Source organism: Maniola hyperantus, chromosome 14, assembly GCF_902806685.2.
Source record: "Maniola hyperantus chromosome 14, iAphHyp1.2, whole genome shotgun sequence".
NCBI lineage: Eukaryota > Metazoa > Arthropoda > Insecta > Lepidoptera > Nymphalidae > Maniola > Maniola hyperantus.
In genome coordinates this window covers 7,840,111-7,862,595 of record NC_048549.1, presented here as the reverse complement: position 1 = coordinate 7,862,595, position 22,485 = coordinate 7,840,111, and the positions used below count along the sequence as shown (strand labels likewise).

Sequence of the window (22,485 nt, the reverse complement as noted above, 5' to 3'; positions counted from 1 at the left end):
GCTCTACTTTTTAAATTGACACTTTCACTAAACTCTACTAATAGAAGAACGCTGGACAACAGCAATGTCTTGCTTATCTAGCGTACTTGAACATAGAGATAGTGAATATGTCCATATTTCTAGACACTGCATTATATTATTATAAAATGCGTATTAGTACTTTATTATTCATTCTTCTTTCGCCCCGTAGGCTCATGGGAAGATTTCAGTCGTTTGCTTAACTTATCAACATCCTTCAATAATTTGCTGGCATCTGTTGCTTGTTTCATTTCTTTGACTTCATTCTCATAGGTTTCTTTTTCTATCGCTTTTATAAGATCCAAATTAAATGCAGACAAATCCAACATTAAATCATTATATTCCCTTTCAAGAGACATCGTCATTTCCAAAGAACTTAAATTTGCATCATTCGGTGCTACTACTTTTTCATAGGCAAATTCAACGTAATTAAAAATTTGTAAAACCATTTCAGATGACACCAAATAGCGTATTTCATTACCTAATATTCGGAAAAAACGCCTCTTTTAGATCTACTGCATGTTGCTCATTCAAGGATATTATTTCATACGTTTCATTAACCTGCAAAAAATTATAAAAATATTAAATACGACATAATGTTACGTTAATAAACACTAATACATAAATCGAATATTATGATATTTTAAAACCTTTTCTTGTATGAAATCCAATTCTTTGTGTATAATATTCTTTAGTAATCCGAGCGATTTCAAAAATTTATTCTTTTCAGTATTAAGTTCCTCCGTTACCAGAAGGTAGTTTAAATTTTGTTTTTCGAGTAGATCAAAGACATGAAGTAATTGTTCAGGACTTTCAAAATAAAGACGAGGAGGAGGATATTTACTTAAACGTACTTTTACTAGATTCTTGTTAATTTCGCTATAAATGTCCGACTTCATAGTAATAATTTCCAAGTATTCTATATTTAGATTTATGTTATTTTTTTCTTGCCATAAAATAGGTGCAGCTTTATGAAGGAAATTTTGAAAAGACACCATAATTTGGAAAGTCTCGTCTATATACTGTAACTTAGACTTGAGCGTTGCTAACTCAAAGTTGGCCTGTTTATGCTCTTCCGTTTGGTTATTTAATTCCTTAGCTAAGTTATCAGATTTTCGCATTATCGCTATCGTTTTATTATTATCGTGTGCTAAAAATTTGTCGAAACTGTGCTGATATTCGTCGAAATGTTTCGAAGCAGTCCTGTAAATCTTCTTCTCCGTATCAATTTCCCTCGTAATTCTTAAAATTTCATCTTTCAAGAACCCATGCAGTGTCCGTTTTAGAGCTATATCTCTAATATTTTTTTTGTACTTGCTGATTGACTTATTAGTTCTAATTGGTCTTCCTTCTACTAATGAATAGAAATGAGGATCGACATCTAAAATTGTTTTGACATCACAATCACTATTTGCATCAATAGGAGGTAGTTTTATAGGACCAAATTCTTTTTTAGACAACTTTTTCACCAATTTTTTTTCCATTTTATCTAAGAAGTCAACACACGGACACTTAAACTTATTCTGTTTTGAACTCGCATACCTACCACGTATCTATTATCACGTTACTATAGTGATATAGAAGGCGGGTCATATAATTTGTTCAATATCACTATAGAAACTATTTACATAATATAAAAGCATAAGTATTTGCAGATCTAAAACTCGACATGGGTATGATGAGTACCTACTTGAATTTAGAGTTGAGCGATTTTAATCAAACCCTTGGGAGAATGACTAGATAATAATATAATACAACTATAGGTATCTACTACAATTATCTACTATTAAACACGATTGTGTAAATGGTTTAATCAGTAGAATCACTGCCACTTTGCCGGTCCTCTTTTTCCTCGTCTTCGGCCTCTTTTTTCACCAACTCCCATGGCATCACAGGCAGGGGTTCCACAAAGGAGTCGTCTATTTTCAGCTTGTAAAGTTGTCTCGGCGTGAAGTGTGTTTTAAGTGGCCATACATTTTCTGTGAAAAAGGGTTGAATTTGAAAACTGTTAATTCACTTCGCACCACGTAAGCGTCCTCTGGTTGTCTTAGGCTGAAATATTACATAATATGTAGGTACTATCATACCTACTTTGACTTTACTATCTTTATACTCTGATGTTGCTCTTAAGTCTGAGCAAAATCAAAGTAATCTTGGCCATTGCCCTACCTGCCCCCCAATTGTGTAAGAATAACCATTTCATGGCTATCGCAATCGTCAAGAAATTCTGCCCTTTGATTGGCTGTGAAAAAATGTAAACAGAGCGAATCAACCAATCAAAGGGCAGAACTTCTTGACGATTGCGATAGCGATGAAATGGTTATTCTAACACAATCGTGGGGCTGACCTGCAGCTCTAAGCGGCCATCACCACCATCACCAAATAAAGTAAAAAAAAACCGCATCGAAATCAGATCAGCAAATTTTGAGAAAAATTGTGTCAGACACGAAACTAATATACTTAAGCACACAGAAAATACAAACTCATATTATATTATTTTTGTATACCGTCTTCATTCCGCCTTTGATAAAATATTAAATAGGTAAGTATTAAAGAAATAATTCTTTGTAAAACTTACTGATGATGATGATGATGATTAATATTTTTAGGTAAATGAAGAAAAGGGCCTAGTGATTAGGACGTCCGCCTTCTAAACGGAGGTCGAGGGTTCGATCCCGAGCACGCTCCTCTAACCTTTCGAAGTTATGTGCGTTTTAAGTAATTAAATATCACTTGCTTTAACAGTGAAGGAAAACATCGTGAGGAAACCTGAGAGTTCTCCATAATGTTTTCAAAGGTGTATGAAGTCTAACAATCCGCACATAGCCAGCGTGGTAGACTATGGCCAAACCCTTCTCACTCTGAGAGGAGACCCATGCTCTGTAGTGAGCCGGCGATGGGTTGATCATGATGAAGAAAAGGGAATTACAAATACAGTTTAATAGGATAATTTTATAGGTAGGTACATACCAAAATAGAAAGTGTAGTCACCAACACGTCGGTGCAAATGAGCGACATGGCGAAGGTCTAGAATGTACTGCGACTGCAAGAGGTAGTCAATTAGAGCCACTTCGGGCAATGCTTCCATCTTGTGGTCCACTGCGCTCAAGCCTTCGAACGATAACTGTCGATAAGTACACAGACACCTCAATAATCTTAAAACATTACTATAGTCCGCGACAGGTCGAGATGGCAATCAGGGTATGAGGCGGGGAAACGCCCCGCACACCCGCGCTCGCCCGCACTGGGTTAGCGCGGGGGCTGTGCGGGGTTTTCCTTCCCCGATTGCCATCTCTACCTGTCGCGTACCTACTATAGCTACGTCGCATCGTCGGTTGCGGTCGGTTAGAAAATAAGTCGATAGGAAAGTTGTAAGGTAGGTACTCACATTTTCGTCTGCTTTTGCGTACGCACAGATTCTTTTAGTCTTATCAAGGCATATCCTTAACTGTTCCATGTGTTCTGACAACGGTCCGTGAACATCCAGCTTTCCAATAAGAGAAGGTGGGCGTGCGGTGAATGCTCGCCAATCCTCCAACATGAACTAAGAAACAAAATTGACAGCAAACGATGTTTTATTCTATACTAGCTGCTGCCCGCGACTTCGTACGCGTGGATTAAGGTTTTTAAAAATCCTGTGGGAACTCTTAAATTTTCCGGGATAAAAAGTCTATGTCCTTTGCAAGCTACCTCTGTACCAAATTTCGTCAAAATCGGTTGAACGGTTGAGCCGTGAAAAGCTAGCAGACAGACAGACACACTTTCGCATTTATAATATTAGTATGGATATGGATATCTACCTAATAACTACATATTGCTAGCTAAACATGGGACCATTTACGTGCAGCAGCCAGCAGCGTTGTGCGTAAGCGCTTACTTTTTTGCCCTAAGTTCGATTTTCAGCTGGGTGGATCTAAATAGGTACTAGGTAGTAGATTGAAATTGGCTCGTCATTAGAAATAGCTCTGTTACCATCATCATCATCATCAACAACAACCGATAGACGTACGCTGGACATAGGTCTCTTGTAGGGACTTCCACACGCCACGGTTTTGCGCCGCCTGAATCCAGCGGCTCCCTGCGATGTCGTCCGTCCACCGCTGCGGTCTTCCAACGCTGCGTCTTCCGGTGCGAGGTTGCCATTCCAGCACCTTGGGACCCCAACACCTGTCGGTTTTACGAAGTATGTGCTCTGCCCATTGCCACTTCAGCTTCGCAACCCGTTGAGCTATGTCAGTTACTCTAGTTCTCCTACGGATCTCCTCATTTCTGATCACGTAGAGAAACTCCAAGCATAGCTCTCTCCATCGTCCGCTGAGTGACTCTGAGCTTTCTTATGAGGCCCATAGTTAGCGACCATGTCTCGGATCCATAGCTCTGTTACCAGCCTATAGGCAATTTACCGTTTCGAGACGTAGTCCAGTGTGACGCTAACATTCATACAGCTAGCGTTGCGTAAAGAAACCTCGGGTCGGCACGACAGTGGCGGGGAATGGGTATGTGTCTGCGCATGGGTAGGTTATAGGTCAATCAATCAATCCACCACTTCCACTTTGCGTCCACTGCTGGACATAGGCCTTCCCAAGAGCACGCCACCACACACGATCCTCCGCCTTCCTAATCCACCCCTATTTCACCTCCTTAGGGATTGAATTTTCAAAAATCCTTTCTTAGCGGATGCCTACGTCATAATAGCTATCTGCATGCCAAATTTCAGCCCGATCCGTCCAGTAGTTTGAGCTGTGCGTTGATAGATCAGTCAGTCAGTCACCTATTCCTTTTTATATTTAGATTAGATCATGCGGTATTGGACCTGTTTCCGTTTGTTTCGCATAGTGGCCTAAACTATAATACCTACTAAATGCGAAGATGTCATGATACCTACTGTTTGTATTGAATGATAGACCATCAACAGCTTCGCTCGTTTAAATATCTTTTTTTCTGGTTTATCCGTATGTTCCTCGTCTAATATTTCAGCGATGCCTTCACTTGTTTCACAGGATTTCTCCTCCTCTTTGAATTTTTCTTCTATCCATTTACGTTCACCCTCAAAAAGGAATCTTAGATGTCTATGTACAGTATCTTCTGAACCCTAAATAATATAGGTATATTTATGTACCTAGGTAGTTAGGTTGGTAGTATAGGGTTTTATCGCTACGCTTCCACTTCGTATAGACTATAGAGTAAGAGAATAGAGATCCACAGTCCACTGCAGATTTTTTCAGCTGGGGCGAGTCAACAAATCTATCTATTAACTAGGATATTATACAGTTCGTTTTCCTTTGCTTGCTGAAAAGTTGCTTAAATAAATCGCATAACCTCGGAGAAACCCGTAAGTGACGCGATTTTCCCGACGCTTTAGACTTTCTGGAGTTAGGTTTTTGCACTCGTATCATGATTTCATTGTCGGTTAGCGGTAACAAGGTGGTACGGGCCGCGTACCTCTTACGATTTTCAGCGAGAAGCAACTTTTTACCTTTAAGCAAACCAAGGAAAACTAAAGTATACCTACCCCACGAGTAGGTGTGGCTATGCCATTCCGGTAGACCAAGTACTAAAGCATAGACTAACCTCGACAACATGTACGAAGTAGCTGTCGTAAACCAAAAGCAATCCACGCACATTAATATCGCAATAGCTAGAATTTACACCGTTTACTGTTTCTTGGAAGAGTTTAATAGTTTCTTCTTTGTTTAAAGCATGTTCGCCAGTGTATATCATGCGAATAGCGTATGCTTTCTGTAAAAATGTAATAAAACGTAGGTATAGCGCACGACAGTTCGAGATGGCAATCGGGGTCGGGACGCCCCCGCGCTAACGCTAGCGCGGGTGACGTGTGGGTGTGCGGGGCGTCCCCCTGCCTACATAGGTACCCCGATTGCCATCTCATCTCGACCTGTCGTGTACTATACTCTAATAGCCTGTGAGGAGAAAGTTTTTAGGAAGTGCTAAAAGGCGGTTTTTAGGGTTCCGTAGTAATTAATCCTGAGCTAAGTACCTTCCTTAAGTTGGGCAATATGCCAATTGCCAGTCGGTCTGTACTCTACTCATGGCTATTACGTACGAACCACCTTATCCACTTTTAGCTTTTATAAGCATTTTCCACTAGGTAGGTTGGTATCTCTCAAAATACCTACTCCGTAGCCAGTTCACTTGTCTTAATTCTTAAAAACCTTGCATTTCTTATACCTATTTTCTGTGATCGAAGCCTTATGTTCGCTCATACCACAAGAATCTACCAAACACATCTACCAAAAATATGAACAAACCATGGAGCCATTGAATGCATGGAGCAAACCACGAAGAATGAAGGAAGATTACTAACCAAACCAATTCGCTCAAAGTTCTCTTCTACAACATTGAGAACGGTTCTGGTGTCCAAATCCGGCAAAAATGCCATAGCTGTGATTCACATATTTATTTTAAAGTTACTTGTTGTTATTACCTAAATATCAACTGTAAATTATACCTATCGTAAACATCTGTGTTACCGACATTCGTAAATGTCAGACTGTAACTATAGAAACAGTCTGGAGGGCTAAGTTTTTATCTGTTAGGTATGATTTATGCCAACTCGTGGCGGGCCCGGGCCGTGCCACGGATTCAAACATCACGAACATTTTATATGTAGCAGTTCAAGCTTCACCGTGTAGCGTCCGTGCACGGACACGGCACGGTCAACATAAAAAGTTCGTGTTGTTTTGAATGTGCCACGTCCGCGCCTCGTACGTGGCATGACTCGTGCCTGTCACGTGTTGGCATAAATCATCCCTAAATCAATCACTTTTATGCTATAGTCCGACTAACAAATTGAATGATGAGTTAGTATGAAATAGTTTTTGATAGATCAGTCAGTCAGTCAGTTTTTCCTTTTATTAACAACTAGATGATGCCCGCGACTTCATCCGCTTGGATTTAGGTTTGTAAAAATCCCGTGGGAACTCCTTGATTTTCTGGGATAAATACATTTCCTTCCTCGGGATGCAAGCTATCTCTGTACCAAATTTCGTAAAAATCGGCTGAACGGATGGACCGTGAAAGGCTAGCAGACAGACAGACTTTCGCATTTATAATATTAGTATTTATAATAGATCCATAGAGCGGGAATATAATATATCGCAGACGTGTCGGGGACACTTGCCTATTTCATGGACCAAGAGTATAACTTTACAGAGGTCATGGCTGTGCCATAGATAAGCCTTTATAGGCTGTGCGGCGGTGTGCCCTCAGCACTTGGATGAAATCTCTATGCCTCAGCACTTTCATAAAATCCAAAAGTGACCATCAGAACTCTGAAGACTATTGAGGACTGTTTATTATATTTAATCTTATTTTGATCTATGACAAATCAACTGGAACTCAGCTTTATTCACTTTAAAATATGGTTGAAACTGGATTGAATGAAAATAAAACATGGGGATGATATTCTCGTCTCATCTGTGTTTTTGACGAAAGAAAGAAAAAAACTGATCTTCTACAAATTTATTTCTATCACAGTATACATAAACTTATTACTTGAATCTCTATTTTGTCTTAAAATAAAATTGTTACACATTAACATTTCATTTATGCACTGTATTAGATTGAAGGTGGATTGATGGTGGAACACAGTCTAATAATTTTATAATGCGTAAAAAATGACATCACGCGGCATTTTAACTTCGTGTCAAATTACATGTCAAAAGTACAATTTTAGTCCTTATTTTAAAGGTGAACCGTATTTAGACATGACAGTTGGCCCATAGATAGAGTTAAAATGGCGTGAGAAGTTATTTTGTACGAACCATAGTATGATTTTGTCTGAACGAGTCTATTTGCTGTTGGAGCCTATTTGACAAGGCCGGCCCCACGACTAATTCTCGTATAGGATCGACCTTCACCTATCTGTTAATCAAACAAAAACAAAACATATTTTTCTTTATTAAGGGGACTCAGTTCGGTGCTTTCTTCATACAAACGTAGGAGGGAAATTACAACAATATTCGATATTGTACGCACAAAACTAAGAATTATATCGATTTATCTCGTCACTAGCTGATCCCCGCGGCTTCGCCCGCGTAGATTTAGGTTTTTAAAGATCCCGTATAGCCTATGTCACTCAGGAATAATGTAGCTTTCTACTGGTGAAAGAATTTTTAAAATCGGTTCAGTAGTTCTAAAGATTACCCCCTACAAACAAACTTAACGACATTACCTCTTTATATAATACAACGGGCCGTGCAGCAGAAATCGTAATATTTTAATTTCGCCATAACTTCAAAACCAAACGTCCAATTTTAATCATTCAAAGACCAAATATTATCTCCATAAACTGTTCTTAGTGATGAAATCATTTATTTTGATAAGGATTAATAGCATGAGTAAAATAAACGCGTTTAAATGTAGTCCAAAAAAAATTCAAGATTTTTAAATAAAAAAATGGTTGCTGTGCCTCACTCGACATAGATGGGTATAGTGTGTCGCGGACTTTTTTGTAGATATTTATAAGATCTACAATTAATTAGAACATTTTATGGTTCTATCTTTTATAGTTTAGGCAGCGCACGCAAAATAAGTAACTTTTCTGGTTGATTTTTTACACCTTGTGTCCGAAAAACCCAAATATCTTACGGAACCCTATTTTTTTCCAAAATATAATATAGCCTATGTTACTCGTGGATAATGTAGCTTTCGAATGGTGAAAGAATTTTTAAAATCGGTCCAGTAGTTTTTGAGCCTATTCAGTACAAACAAACAAACAAACAAACAAACAAAGTTTTCCTCTTTATAATATTAGTGTAGATTATCTAGGTTTATTGATATATAAAACATTGAAAAAAATATTGATTTAAAAGTTACGAGGCTCAAAAGATTCCTATTTTAACACTAAGTTAATGACAACTTTGGGCGTAAATAAATAAGATTAGGGATATGAAAATTCTAAAACAATTTATCATTAGACGTAGTTTATTTATTCATTACTTGAAATAACTTTACTTTGCAAACATAAATTCAGCAGTTTTTTCTCAAAAATACTTTTCCTAAACCCTTTTCGCGCGCTTGATTTCGGTGAAAATCATCGTGCCTCTCAACTTTCTCATACAATGTCAAGTGAAAAGCAAACATGTTACCCACGTGCGCTGCCAATTTCGGTCGAGCGTCCTGCGTCACCTTAATCATGATTCATCGACTACAGACGTGCAGTTATAAATGTACAAAGTCCGAGATGGGCTGCAGACCGCAAACTGCAAGCAACACTAGTTTCTACGAATCTGCATGGAATTAATTTCGAGCGCGGCAACACTGCGGACTGCAGCCGTTTATAGAAACCCGTGGTGTCGCTTGCAGTTTGCGGTCTGTAGCCCATCTCGGACTTGTACCTTAACTGTGACAGTTTTGACTGTTCAGTTATCTAGTAATGATACAATGTGGCTAATTCGGTTGTACACAATCTCTAAACTAAACTAAAATGGCACGTCTAAGCCTATTGCTATCCCTTTCATAAGGTTGCTTGGGGAAAAGTATAGCACTAGATGTAGATCTGTTAATTTAGTTGAGTTGAGAGATTGTGTACAAGAGAATCGGCCCCAATATTAGTTTTGCCTACACATATAACAATTTAACTGTACAGTCCAACTTTTCAATTGAAACTGTTAGTTAACTGTGTGTAGCCGACTTTAAACCGCTATAGTTATATATTTCAGGTAAAATTAGCTCTAGACGGCAGTAAAGAGGAGGAAACTGGAAACGAAAGGTTGACTGACGAACGAATCACGCGGCATCTTACCACCAAATAGATCGATAAATCGCCCACTGCACAGGTTGAAGGTCAGAGCTCTTTTTACATGACGTGAACTCTAATGGTTAAAAATATAATCCCCATATCATGCAGTAGCTACAAGCTAGTATCTGCTATAACTGTTATTATTACTACGGAATTTATTCCATTTCTTAGGGGCCCATGGCTTCTTTTGTGAAAATCTTGATTGTCTTTCGTTTATTTTCAGGCTTTTGTAGTCAATAGCCAAATCCTCCAACTCTTTTGGAATTTCCTGTAAATAAATCACATCATTGTAAAATATTTCAGATTGAAAGTTGATAAGTAACAGTACATGCAATAAAATTGATTAAGTTTCAATCTACACTAATATTATAAATGCGAAAGTCTGTCTGCTAGCTTTCCATCTGTTCCATCCGTTTCATCTGTTTTATACGTTTAACTGATGTTGATGAAAGGTATAAAAAAAGATTCCGACGAATTGAGAACCTCCTCCTTTTTTTGAAGTCGGTTAAAAATAGTATGCATACCGCAGACAGACTATAGACTACTTTTTATCCCAGAAAACCAAAATTTCCCACGGGATTTTTAAAAGCCTAAATCTACGCAGACAAAGTCGCGGGCGTCAAAAGGCACAGAGACAGCATGTCTTCAGGAGACTACTGATTTGGTGACTACAATTAACAGTATTTCTACATGGATGGAGCCATAGCCCTTCCACAATACTTGCGGTGCGACGCCGCATCGGCGCTTTAAGTGAAGAAAACATTAAAAAACCGGCATGCTTGAAAGTTTTCCAAAAAGTTATTAAATGTGTGTGAAGTCTGCCAATCTGCACTCGGCCAGCATGGAGAACTATGGTCTACACCCTTTTCATTCTGAGTACAGTTCTTGCAATTCACGAAGGCAAGTGAACTTTACTTGTGGTTATGTCGTATACATGGGCATTGCGGAAGTGTGCGTGCATGTTGGACCAATCAGTCCCGAGCGAGCACTCGCATACGCACACATTTACTCTAGCTTAGTTATACCGATACGATTTAAACACAAGCATGAGCCACTCGCCTTCGTGAAATGCAAGAACTATAGAACAAAATCATTGCAAACCTGTTTTGCTTCTTTTAAAACAGCTATCAGGCTTTTGGCTTGGCGCGCATCTTCGGTGGTGAGTATTGTATGGGCGACACCTTTGTTCTGCAGGCGGCCCGTCCTTCCGATTCTGTGTATGTAATCTTCCGATGTGTTCGGAAAATCGTAGTTAATTACGTGAGTGACACCATCAACATCTAAAACCAAGTTTTGAGGACAAATATTACATTATATTTCCATTTTCCGTAACTTTATGTATCACTAGCTTATACTCGCGACTTCGTCCGCGTGGGCTACACAAACTTCAAACCCCTATTTCACCCCCTTGTAGGGGATGAATTTTCAAAAATCCTTTCTTAGCAGATGCCTACGTCATAATAGCTATCTGCATACCAAATTTCAGCCCGATCCGTCCAGTAGTTTGAGCTGTGCGTTGATAGATCAGTCAGTCAGTCAGTCAGTCACCTTTTCCTTTTATATATTTATAGCCTCTTTTGGCCTTCTGTTATACCTAGATTTAAATTTAAATAATAATTATGTATTTACGCTGTTGATTACTTTCAAATAAACAAAAAAAAAAAAAAAATAGATGTCCCTGTGACTTATAAGGAAAATTTCTGTTCATAATATGGCATTGCCTAACATTAGATAATCCATAGGTACTAATATCAAACCTGCGAAAAGTGTGTCTGTCTGTCTGTTTGCTTTTTCACATCCCTTCAGAGATAGCATTCATCCCGGATAAGGACACATTTTGTCCTGCAAAATCAAACAGTTACCACTGAATTTAAAAATCAATTTGGTAAAAACCAAACTACATCCACATGGATGAAGTTGTTGGCATCATCTACTTGGTACAGAGATAGCTTGCATTGGACATAAGCTACTTTTTATCCCGGGAAATCAAAGATTTCCTACTTGATTTTTAAAAATTGAAATCTACATGGATGGAGTCTAGGGCATCATCCAGTAAACGATAAAAGAAGGAAAGAAATACGCATACCTAATCCTCTGGCTGCAACGTCAGTAGCAACAAGAACATTTGTAGAGCCACTTCTAAATTTATTTATTGTTATGTCTCGCTGAAGTTGTGACTTGTCACCGTGAATGCCCACAGCTGGCCAGCCATTTCTCTTCAGTGATAGTGTCAAACTATCCACAAATCTCTTTGTGTTTGTAAATACTAACACTTTTCCAAAACCTTCACCTGAGATTTCATGCATTATTGATTTGAACCTGAAAATACGAAAACATACAATAATTTGACAGATAATGCAACAATTAAAACCGGTCAAGTGCGACTCAGACTCGCACACGTAGGTTCCGTACCATCGTAAAAGATTATTTATGTACTTTAAATTTTTTAATTTACATGTCGGCCTTTTTGAAATCTTTATTATTTATTGTTATAGTGAAAAAATATATGATGTACATCAAACTTCCATCGAAAAATGGTTTGAACGAGATCTAGTAAGTAGTTTTTGGTTTATCGTGCAAAATATCGATATAATACGATTGTAGTACGGAACCCTCAGTGCGCGAGTCTGATTCGCAGTTGGCCGGTTTTTGTATTTTATTTTGTGTAATATTAATTACAAAAATTTAACTCTCCACAATCAATATTCAACTTAAAAGTAAAGAAGGAAATCCAGAAGACCACTAGTTTTGCTCATTATTGACACAAAATTTGCCCTTTATCAGAAGGAAAATGGAAATTTTAATAACTATACCTAAATATTATTTAAAAAAAAAATTAACAGTAGGTATGTATCTAAAGCATATTTACTTGTCCATTTTTTCTTCCTGTTCACAAACATGAATATGCTGCTTAATATTGTGATTAGCTGACAACTCTGTTGATCCAACATTAACTTGCACGAACTCCCCAAGATAATCCTTAGCCAAGTGTTGCACTTCTTTAGGCCAGGTAGCTGAGAACATCAAGATCTGTCTCTCAAGTGGTACACCTTCCAAGGCCTGTCTGATCTGTGGTTCAAAGCCCATGTCCAACATTCTGTCTGCTTCATCCAATACTACATAGCCACATCGACTCAGATTTGTCACTTTGCTGTCAAGGAAATCATTCAACCTACCAGGTGTAGCTATAAGTATATCTACCCCATTTCTCAGTGCTTCCATCTGTGGAATTCTGCTCACACCACCATATATACACAAACATCTTATATTGAACAGTGTTTGAAATTCTTTTGCGACTTCTTCAATTTGTCTCGCTAGCTCTCTTGTAGGTGCTAGAACTAATACCCTTGGACCTCTTCCTTTTCGTGCTGCTTTCTCCTTGAGATGAATAACTGCTGGTAACAAGTAAGCAAGAGTTTTGCCAGTTCCAGTCTGTGCAATACCAACAAAGTTTTTACCAGCAATAGCTATTGGCCAGCCTTGAGCCTGTATTATTGTAGGTTTTGTAAAGCCTTGTACATTTAAAAACTCTTTTATGTAATCTGGAAAATAGCTGTTATCTATGTCTTTGTACGGGCTAGGTACATCATCTCCAACAATAGTAATATTATGTTCTTTAAGGTACTCAGCGTCGTCCTCGTGTGCAGTTTTAACAGAGTAAAAATGACTGTTTAAAATTCGTCTCCCAAATTGAAATTGCTTTCCAAAATGTATCCGAGCAAGGGTGGAATAAAAACTCTCATGGTTTATAGTGAATAAACAAGTTTTACTATGCAGAAGCTGTTTACCATTTTGATAGAATCTAAAAGAAAAATGGTAACACAATCATAAATAAATAAGTTAACCTTTAAATAAAATTATAACCTACAAAACTAACAAAATTCAACTTACAGTTTCACTATATCATTTCGTCGCATAAGATTTTTTACTACATTTAGTGCCATCACTGAGCTTTGCATTCGGCATGAACGTGATCATTCAATTCGGTAAATTAGACGTGATCTTGTTATACCAAATTTATAAACACTATTTGATTAGAAAAAATAAGAGGTTATGTTTCCATATGTTAAAAGTACTCTGTGACTTGTGAGGTTATGGTTATGGTTTGGTTTTGGTCATGGTTTGACGGATTACAGAACCCAAATCAGCGCAACTTCTTTTATCTTTAGCCTATTGGCTATTGCGCAACCTTACGGCTCTGGGTGCTAGCCCAAAGTGCAGTAAAGGGCTTATTCCACCTTCCTAAATGGTATAGTTACCGTCAAACTGGCCAACTTTGCCCAAAAAGCAATTTATAAGCAAATTCACTTTGTAATTTATTTTGATTAATTAACATTTAAACCATAATTCGGACTTTCAGCCAACCTTGCCCACATCGATTATTCATCCAAATATAACTCTTAAAAATACGTGTGGAAAATACCATGACTATAATTTACGGCTGTCTTGGCCTAGGTTTCAAAATTTTGATTTTAGTAAGTGTAAATATTTTAGTGATAAATGTATGTTTTACAGAATACTGTTAATAGTTAATATAGAATTTAAAAAAAACTACTCTTAATTTTCTGAGTCTTAATTTTTATAATGGCGGAAATTACGAGAAATTTTTTATACCTAGTTTGGTCGTCTTATAGTTTATTATGGTGGAACCTCTCATTCACACAAAAAAGAGCTCAAATAAAGTTTACTAATGTGATAAACAGAGACGCAGCCAGTGTTTCCATGTACACGGTAATTACCGTAGATGCACCGTAATTCAGCCCTAATCTACCGTCAAGGTAATATGGCCATTACCTTGACCGTGTCACCGTAATACAAAATCACGTTAAAAATTCATAATATACTGCGTAATACGAGTACGAATCTCAGTCACCTAAGCATATTTCGTAATGGCAACATTTTTCTTGCTCTCGGTTTAAGCATCAAATCTCAGCAATCTATTTTCGTCCTTATTCAAGCAATTAGGAAGGAGTAAAATGTAAAACTAATGAGATTTAACAAAATATTAATATCGATAAATCCGTTTATGAAAAAGATATTGCTATGCTAGGAGAGTCAGATTCAGAATAATAATAATAGTTGATTAAAAAGCAAATTCGTGACGTTTTTTCTTTTAAAAATGACACGGTAATTTACACGGTATTCTTTTAGGTAATCCACCGTAATTTAATCTAGAAACACCGTAATTTTAACCCTTGAACACGGTAATTCTCGATTTACATATGGAAACACTGGACGCAGCTAACCTATTTTTTGTCCCTATCGTGTAACCGGTTTTTTTCAAGGACTACAACTTTAGTTGCAAAACAAACTGAGAATTCGTGACTTCATTGTATTTCTCATTTACTAGTTATTTACTTGTTTTCACATAAAAAACGTTTAATACAAATATTGTTGATCAGTTAATACAAATATTGACTACTAAACAATGGTATAATTGTCGTGTTATTCATCGTTACGTCGTCCTATCGCTATCTCAGACGCGGTTACATAGTAGTTTAGTCTAGCTTTTAGTTCTACGTTCTAGTTAAACGATCAACAATATTTGTATTAAACGTTTTTTATGTGAAAACAAGTTTAATAGTTTGTATTCCTTGTATGTATTCTTGAAAAAGACCAGTTACACGATAAGGGACAAAAATAGGTTAGCTGTGTCTGTTTATCACATTAGTAACTTTATCTGTGCTCTCTTTTTAGTGTGAATGAGAAAGCAAACGTTCCTGTATCTACCTTTATTACTCTACGTCAAGTACTAAGTAGACCATCTCTGGTAATATCTGGTAGATAATCTATGAAGTAGACTTTATATTTCCCTGTACCTATATTATAATACTCTTTGCTTTCATTTTTCTAGTTTCTAGCCTGTGTTTCTCGGTCCACTCTTATCTATCTCTATAATATAAAATGAATCACTGTTGTGGTCATAGATTATCTACTATATGCTAGAGTTGTGGTCATCGCAAATCTCGAGAACCGCTGAACCGATTTCGCTAATTCTTTTTTTATAATATTCCTTGAAGTACGAGGATGGTTCTTACAGAGAAATATTTAAAAAAAATTAATTGACTGTTAGGCGGTACGAAGTTCGCCGGGGCAGCTAGTCTTTATACTTTCCGAGAGCTAGACACCTAGGTTGTATAGCCGCCATCTTGATCTTTTTTTACGGCTCCCTGGATGACGCTTCCCAGTTTCCAGTATTTTTTGTTTGAGCAGCCCTCACCTCACCTATAAACCCTCGGATCATCTCTACATATTTTTCGAAGTTTTTTAGATGCAGTGCAAGCCGCAGTCGGATTTTTTCTCATGTGCTAATAGGCAAATTCTTGCCCCAGCCTAGACATTTCTTTGCCTATGGATGCGAAACTGATGAAGTGTATAAACTTAGTAAATAAATATTGTGGCTAATTCCGTTGTACACAATCTCTAAACTAAACTAAAATGATGGGTCTAAATCTATTGCTATCTCTTTCATAATGTTGCTTGCAGAAAAGGATAGCACTAGATTTAAACCTGTTAATTTAGTTTAGGTTTAGAAATTGTGTACAGGAGAATTGGCCCCATTATCTACCTAGTTGGGACGCCGAAATTAAAACAATTTGAATTAAACTATAGTTAGTTTATTTTAAAACCAATATCGATAGACCGATCATAACTATTGGAATGACATTTTATGTGGACCAAAATTCTGTTAAACCAGTGTGAACATTAGATACCTAAGTATTTAAATAAATGATACACCTGCAGTGTGAACAAATAGACAAATAATAACTTATATTAGAAGTTTATAATTTAAGACAGAATCCTCACTAATATTATATTATCACAGAAAAACTTAAATATTTACTCATGTTCTCATTTGCTAGTTTTGATAAAATATGAAATAAGTCTATTACACAATGAAAAGGTCAAGCTATTGAAACACCAAACAAGTACATTTAGGTACATTCACTAAACACCATTCATACACTTATTTTATTTCTGAGGATTCACATAATCACTGTTTCTTAAATTACTTCAATATTCATTAAATCGTTTGTGGCCACCACCACCACCATGTCCATTGCCTCTGCCGAAGTTTGATGATCCTCTTTTGAAGGAGCCACCACCTCCACGCCCACCACCATATCTGTTCCTGTTCCATCCTCCGCCACCACCAGATCGGTCAGCCATGGTTTGAAGTTGAGGACACACAACCTGTTACAAAACATGTTATATGATAAAGCTGATCATTATACTAGAATATGGGTATTGGAAGCCAAATAGGGAAAGTTCTAACTAACACTTAGAATGTGAATGAAAACCAACATAGGTTTAATAACAGTTTGCAATTGAGCCCAAAGTTTAAAAAATTACCTACAAACTACCTAGGTAATTAAAAAAAATTCAATTTATATTATTAAAAATATTTATGTAAGTTAAATTAAAATGTCTCAGCATCTGAGGATGGGATCCAGATAAAATTATACATGGACACCGAAGGCATGTAGCTGCATTTATGTACCTCATACTTGCATTCATGTCACGCTATTGATGAACGTACCCATGCCAAAGGTATGAGGAAACAACTCCAAATTATATTTTGATTTTTTACTAACCTGATTGGCTTCTTGTAGAACTGATACAAGATCTTTGGCCTGACGGCAGTTAGAAGGTGTGAAAAAGGCGTATGAGGTTCCTTTTGATTTAGAGCGACCTGTTCTTCCGATTCGGTGAATGTAGTCTTCAGATGAGTTAGGATAATCAAAGTTTATAACATATTTGATTCCATCCACATCTACAAAAATATCACAATCAGATACAAATAATAATATTATTATTACGGTGTTACCAAAAAGTGGAAAAGAAAATTGGTTACATAAAGAACTAAAATCTTTTCACCAAAATTCATAACATTAAAAGCTGTAAAATGGAAGTCTTACATAAAAAGGTAACTCAACTGCATTACTTACATGAATCGAGTTACACAGATATGTAGCAAAATAAATATTGCCTCTCACTCGGAACCCTGGAGTCTTGCAATGGGCGAAATTTAAAGTTGATTCATATTTAAATAATTCTCTTTGCCCTCTTGAAAACTCCAATATGGCCGAAACAGAAAACCCTTGACCTCTTGCCGATGATTCAACTTGTGGTCAAGTTTTTCAACAATGCACATCTTTCTTTATATTAGTAATCATTAAACTTGTAGTGCATCACCAGGTTTTCCACACTTTCAAGTGTATCCGAATATACGGACATACTTTCCAGTTTTCCGGCCGCGGGTCCAGGTCACAGTGAAAGGCACATGAGGCACCATTTTATGACGAGTTATTGCATTCTCCAAATAAAGAACCACTGCATCAGACTAATCTACAAATCCAGTGCAGTAACTTGTAATAGTAATCAGATAGAACACAATAACTTTCCGCCAGTGCCTCTGAAAGTACAAAACATAACACTGTACATTTATTATCAAGTAGATCATTTTATACAATTTAATTTGGTATGAGAAAAAAACACATCTTTACTGAACTTACCGAGTCCTCTTGCTGCAACGTCAGTGGCAACAAGAATGCTTGCTCTGCCTTGCTTGAATTGGTACAGAACATCATCTCGCTCTTGCTGAGTCTTGTCACCGTGCATGCATACAGCTGGCCAGCCGTAGCGTCTTATATTTCTAGTTATATTTTCTACTTTCCTCTTGGTCTCGACAAATATAAGTGTCTTTGCTCCCGGTTCTTGATTTTGTCCAATTTCTTGTAGTAGTTCATTCAACCTGAAACAAAATTCTAGTTAAAATGGGTAATTTAAGTACTGACAACTATTAGATACTATAAATATAGTCAGATCTTCTTAGAGGATAAATAATTTATTAAAATCAAGACATATCATACCTTAAATATATCATCACTTATGTAAAAACAATACAAATAAGTGTAAGTTGAAAATACATACTTGTTTTCCTTTTCATGTTCTTGGCATATATCAATAATTTGTAGAATGTTGTGGTTAGCAGACAACTGCATAGATCCAATATTAATCTGCAAATAATCTCCCAGGTAGTCTTCAGCCAATTTTTTAACTTCTTTAGGCCATGTTGCAGACCACATCAAAGTTTGTCTATCGGGACGAATTTGCTCTATAATTTTCCTTATTTGGGGTTCAAAACCCATGTCCAACATACGGTCAGCTTCATCTAATACTAAATAAGTGCAACGTTGTAAATTGGTTGTTCCCTTTTCCAAAAAATCTATCAATCTTCCTGGTGTAGCAATAACAATTTCCACCCCTCTTTCCAAGTCCCGAGCTTGTTCTCTTTTTGGTGCTCCACCAAATATGCAAGTGTTTCGTACATAGGCAGCATTGCCAAAGTCAGTGGCAACTTGCTGAATCTGTTGTGCTAACTCTCTCGTAGGTGCTAAGACAAGGGCGATGGGCCCATCACCTCTCCGCACAGGTGGTTGGTTGTTTATGTGTACAATAGCAGGTAATATATAAGCCAAAGTTTTTCCAGAGCCAGTCTGAGCGATGCCGACTAAATTCTTCCCAGACATAGCCATTGGCCAGCCCTGTGCTTGAATAGGTGTTGGGTCATTGTATCCCGAGCTCTTTATTGTTTGCATGACATAGTCAGGGAAATTTCCCTCATCAAAGCGCTGAATAGGATTGGGAATGTGAGCTCCACTCACAGTAATCTCATGTTCATTTCTAAACTGCTCTACTTCATATGGAGATCTACTTAGCACTGTTGGAGCTGGGTTATAGAAATCTTTGTTAAATGGCTGTAGAGAAAGAGAGTCCCAGTTTGGTCGTCTCATGTTTTGACCTCCTGAGAACTCTTTTTTATTGCCATAACCACCACCTCCTCCTCCTCCAAATCTGGATCCCCCACCACCAAATTTGGAACCACCACTCCCACCACGACTATTGTTCCAATTACCAGACCTAAGAATAAGAAATTTTAATATAAATATGAATGCTTTAGTCGTACCTACATAATATGTACAAATACTGACTAATTTGTTTTCAAAACGTATTGTTAAGTATTTAAAATCCAGATTGTAAATGACAAGTAGGTATCCACAGCAGGCACCTAGGTATATGGCAAGAAGGAAATATCGATTTAATTCTAAGGTTTGAGTCATGCGCGTTGCGGCCAGCTGAGGCAGATTTCGACATCATTAATAACTCCTACAATATACCTCATCAAAGCACATAGTATACATAGTATTCTTACAGAATAGGTACATTTTTTCGAAAAGTTTTATGCACAAATTTTCGTACAAAATATGATCCATATATGCAAACAACTGGACCGTAAAGCACAATTAGCTACTAATTATACTTTCTGCTGACACGACAAAATGGCGCTGCTGTAAGTTACTAGAGCGTTGGAAAAAAGAAAAGGGGTCCCACGACCCACATTGACCAAGTACAAATTATTTATATAGGAAAACAAGAAAATTAATTCTATGATTCATAAATTGACCTAACAATTTGTAATTCGCTAAATAAAAACGTCAAACAAGGAAACTTAAGTACATGGTTGATGATCGATTTTACTTTCAAGGCGAAGATGTAACTAACAACAATACAGTAACATGAAAATATAGATCAAACACGTTAGAATATATAAAGCTAAAGTACTTACATCGTGAATTTTCGAATATGTCTGTAAGATGGTCTTGATTATCAAGGATTTTCCTTTTCCTATTCAAGCAGGGTCTTTCTGAAATCACCAGTATACTTTACACAAACGTACTTAATATACTATAATTTTAAGATTATAAAATGAGAAAACGATGTGGAATGTGGAAATTTTAATTAAAGTGAAAAGTTAAAACTGAATTTATGTATAAAATAATTTATATTGAACACGTCTCACCTCGACCACTGCTTTTAAAAGAGAGACAAAATGGCGTCCGACCTTCGAACTCCGATTCCGTTCCGTAAGGTTCCGTTCCTTTGGATGTTATAGTTCATTCCATTGAATGAATTAACGAATGATTTTATCTGTACGCAATAGCGAACAGTGTTGCAATCATTGTAGAAGCTCCCCATTATAGACTATAATAACTAGGAAGACTATAGGAAAAAGTAAAATACATGATGTATATAATGTGACCGTGAAAAGCCCCACGTGGTTTAAAATGCTAATATATTTGACATCAATAAATTAATATAGAATGTTTTTATTTCTTTTGTGGAATGCTTAGTACAAAAGTCATGGCCAAGTGAAGAAATCAAGTGAAAACATTAATTTTTACCACGGAATAGGGAGAAGTGGTGCAGATTAATGCAGAAAAATTCAAAATGAAATTTCACTTCTTAAAAATCATTCTGTACATTTTTTGTTTTGTCCTACTATTTGTCCTATTTGCTATGAAATATTATATAAGTATTATGATTACGATTTAAAAAAACTGGTTAAATAAGGATATAGTATAAAAGTTGTACCATTATAAGCCAAATAGCTTATGCCCGTGACTTCGTCCGCGTGGACTGCACAAATTTCAAACACCTGTTTTACCCTTTTATGGATTTAGTTTTCAAAAAATATTTTTTTGCGGATGTCAATCCATCCAGTTGTTTAAGGTGTGACGATTCTGTCTCAACGATGGGGCTGATTAATACATCACTTGGAACACTTTGTCATGAACTGAAAATGGAGGAAAAACTTGATTATAATTAGAAATTATTTTTATACAAATGTATTAAAACTTTCCTTAATAAATGATCCAAAAACCTAAATCAGTAAAAAAACCAGTTGTTGCGGTTTGCAAACTTCTTGCAGCGCTTTTTGCTTTCAGGCTAAGGCTAAGTTAGCGGCAATATTTTCAGGTTTTAAGGGTCCCGTACCTCAAAAGAAAAACTAAACCCTTATAGGATCACTTAGTTGTCCGCCTGTCTGTCTGTCTGTCTGTCTGTCAAGAAACCTAGGGTACTTCCCGTTGACCTAGAATCATGTGGCAGGTAGGTAGGTCTTATAGCACACGTAAGGGGGAAAATCTTAATCGTGAATTTGTGGTTACATCACGAAAAAAAATTAAAATGTGTTCATTGAAAATAATTAGTATTTTCAACTTTCAAAGTAAGATTATTATACCAAGTGGTCTATCATATGATAGGGCTTTGTACCTGTATATTCTAAAACAGATTTTTATTTATTAATATGCTTTTGATTTTATCGTACAAAATGTCAAAAAAAATACGACTGTAGTACGGGACCCTTTGTGCGTGAGTCTGACTCGCACTTGGCTGGTTTTTTAAGTCGTATTTTCTTTCTTAATCCTGCTTCCAGCTGTTTCCAAACTTATTTTCTTGATTTTGGATTTGGCATCACTAGCCTATAAATAATATATTGCATTGATTGAATGAAATTGCACTTGTCTATCTGTCCGTCATTATAACTTCTGAATTACTGAACGTAACAAACGCCTATTTTACCCTATTAGGGGTTGAATTTTCAAAAGTACTTTCTTAGCGAATGTCCACGGCACAATAGCTATCTGCTGCATGCCAAATTTCAGCCCAATTCATCCAGTAGTTTGAGCTGTGCATTGATAGGTCAGTCAGTCAGTCAGCCAGTTAGCTTTTCTTTCTATATTTAGTATTGATTTGAGCAACAAATACTAAAATTAGATAGATAACTATTAAAAAGAAACAAAATTATTTCATTTTTGATAGGTATCAGTATTTTATCATAATCACAACTTTACAATGAT

General features: G+C 36.8%; 4 protein-coding genes and 1 non-coding gene across 6 annotated transcripts; all 5 read right to left on the bottom strand.

Moving 5' to 3' along the window:
- Positions 1 to 164: 164 nt before the first annotated feature.
- LOC117988536 (cilia- and flagella-associated protein 100-like) lies at positions 165 to 1,506 on the bottom strand. Its single transcript, XM_034975687.2, is given in 3 exon segments — positions 165 to 518; positions 520 to 579; positions 669 to 1,506. Coding segments are annotated over 3 exon segments (1,248 nt in total). The 5' UTR covers positions 1,503 to 1,506.
- Positions 1,507 to 1,776: 270 nt separating this feature from the next.
- LOC117988177 (uncharacterized) lies at positions 1,777 to 6,456 on the bottom strand. Its single transcript, XM_034975295.2, has 6 exons — positions 6,344 to 6,456; positions 5,590 to 5,757; positions 4,904 to 5,110; positions 3,407 to 3,562; positions 2,989 to 3,142; positions 1,777 to 1,997 (listed from the first exon to the last, which is right to left on the bottom strand). The coding sequence occupies exons 1-6, from the start codon at positions 6,416 to 6,418 to the stop codon at positions 1,828 to 1,830; spliced, it is 930 nt and encodes a 309-aa protein (XP_034831186.1). The 5' UTR covers positions 6,419 to 6,456; the 3' UTR covers positions 1,777 to 1,827.
- A 2,349-nt stretch (positions 6,457 to 8,805) lies between these two features.
- On the bottom strand, positions 8,806 to 13,814 carry LOC117988173 (ATP-dependent RNA helicase p62-like). The gene is made up of 5 exons (XM_034975290.2): positions 13,673 to 13,814; positions 12,651 to 13,583; positions 11,868 to 12,100; positions 10,883 to 11,061; positions 8,806 to 10,049 (listed from the first exon to the last, which is right to left on the bottom strand). The coding sequence occupies exons 1-5, from the start codon at positions 13,738 to 13,740 to the stop codon at positions 9,900 to 9,902; spliced, it is 1,563 nt and encodes a 520-aa protein (XP_034831181.1). The 5' UTR covers positions 13,741 to 13,814; the 3' UTR covers positions 8,806 to 9,899.
- Positions 13,815 to 16,382: 2,568 nt separating this feature from the next.
- LOC117988172 (ATP-dependent RNA helicase p62-like) lies at positions 16,383 to 20,570 on the bottom strand. Of its 2 annotated transcripts, none has more exons than XM_034975288.2 (5): positions 20,412 to 20,570; positions 18,716 to 19,705; positions 18,298 to 18,536; positions 17,377 to 17,555; positions 16,383 to 16,975 (listed from the first exon to the last, which is right to left on the bottom strand). In XM_034975288.2, coding segments are annotated over exons 1-5 (1,590 nt in total). In that variant the 5' UTR covers positions 20,414 to 20,570; the 3' UTR covers positions 16,383 to 16,795. The 2 variants fall into 2 exon arrangements, 1 of the variants encoding a protein (XP_034831179.1); XR_011237509.1 differs by lacking the exon at positions 16,383 to 16,975 and adding an exon at positions 17,731 to 18,197 and having other exon boundaries at positions 17,413 to 17,555.
- On the bottom strand, positions 17,205 to 17,340 carry LOC117988635 (small nucleolar RNA SNORA57). Its single transcript, XR_004674476.1, has one exon. It is a non-coding gene; the product is annotated as a small nucleolar RNA SNORA57 (small nucleolar RNA).
- Positions 20,571 to 22,485: the final 1,915 nt, after the last annotated feature.

What these genes read in the sequence shown, in the direction of transcription:
- LOC117988177 (XM_034975295.2), bottom strand. Translation starts at nt 6,418, where the DNA reads ATGGCATTTTTGCCGGATTTGGACACCAGAACCGTTCTCAATGTTGTA. An exon ending in ACTTTGAGCGAATTGGTTTG is followed by an intron (nt 5,758 to 6,343) that starts GTTAGTAATCTT and finishes ACATTTTTACAG; the next exon opens with AAAGCATACGCTATTCGCAT. An exon ending in ACGCAAAAGCAGACGAAAAT is followed by an intron (nt 3,143 to 3,406) that starts GTGAGTACCTAC and finishes ACTTATCGACAG; the next exon opens with TTATCGTTCGAAGGCTTGAG.
- LOC117988173 (XM_034975290.2), bottom strand. Translation starts at nt 13,740, where the DNA reads ATGCAAAGCTCAGTGATGGCACTAAATGTAGTAAAAAATCTTATGCGA. An exon ending in CGAAATGATATAGTGAAACT is followed by an intron (nt 13,584 to 13,672) that starts GTAAGTTGAATT and finishes TTTTTCTTTTAG; the next exon opens with ATTCTATCAAAATGGTAAAC. An exon ending in TTTTAAAAGAAGCAAAACAG is followed by an intron (nt 10,050 to 10,882) that starts GTTTGCAATGAT and finishes ATTTATTTACAG; the next exon opens with GAAATTCCAAAAGAGTTGGA.
- LOC117988172 (XM_034975288.2), bottom strand. An exon ending in CGTTGCAGCAAGAGGACTCG is followed by an intron (nt 17,556 to 18,297) that starts GTAAGTTCAGTA and finishes ATATTTTTGTAG; the next exon opens with ATGTGGATGGAATCAAATAT. An exon ending in TTCTACAAGAAGCCAATCAG is followed by an intron (nt 16,976 to 17,376) that starts GTTAGTAAAAAA and finishes GTTTTGTAACAG; the next exon opens with GTTGTGTGTCCTCAACTTCA.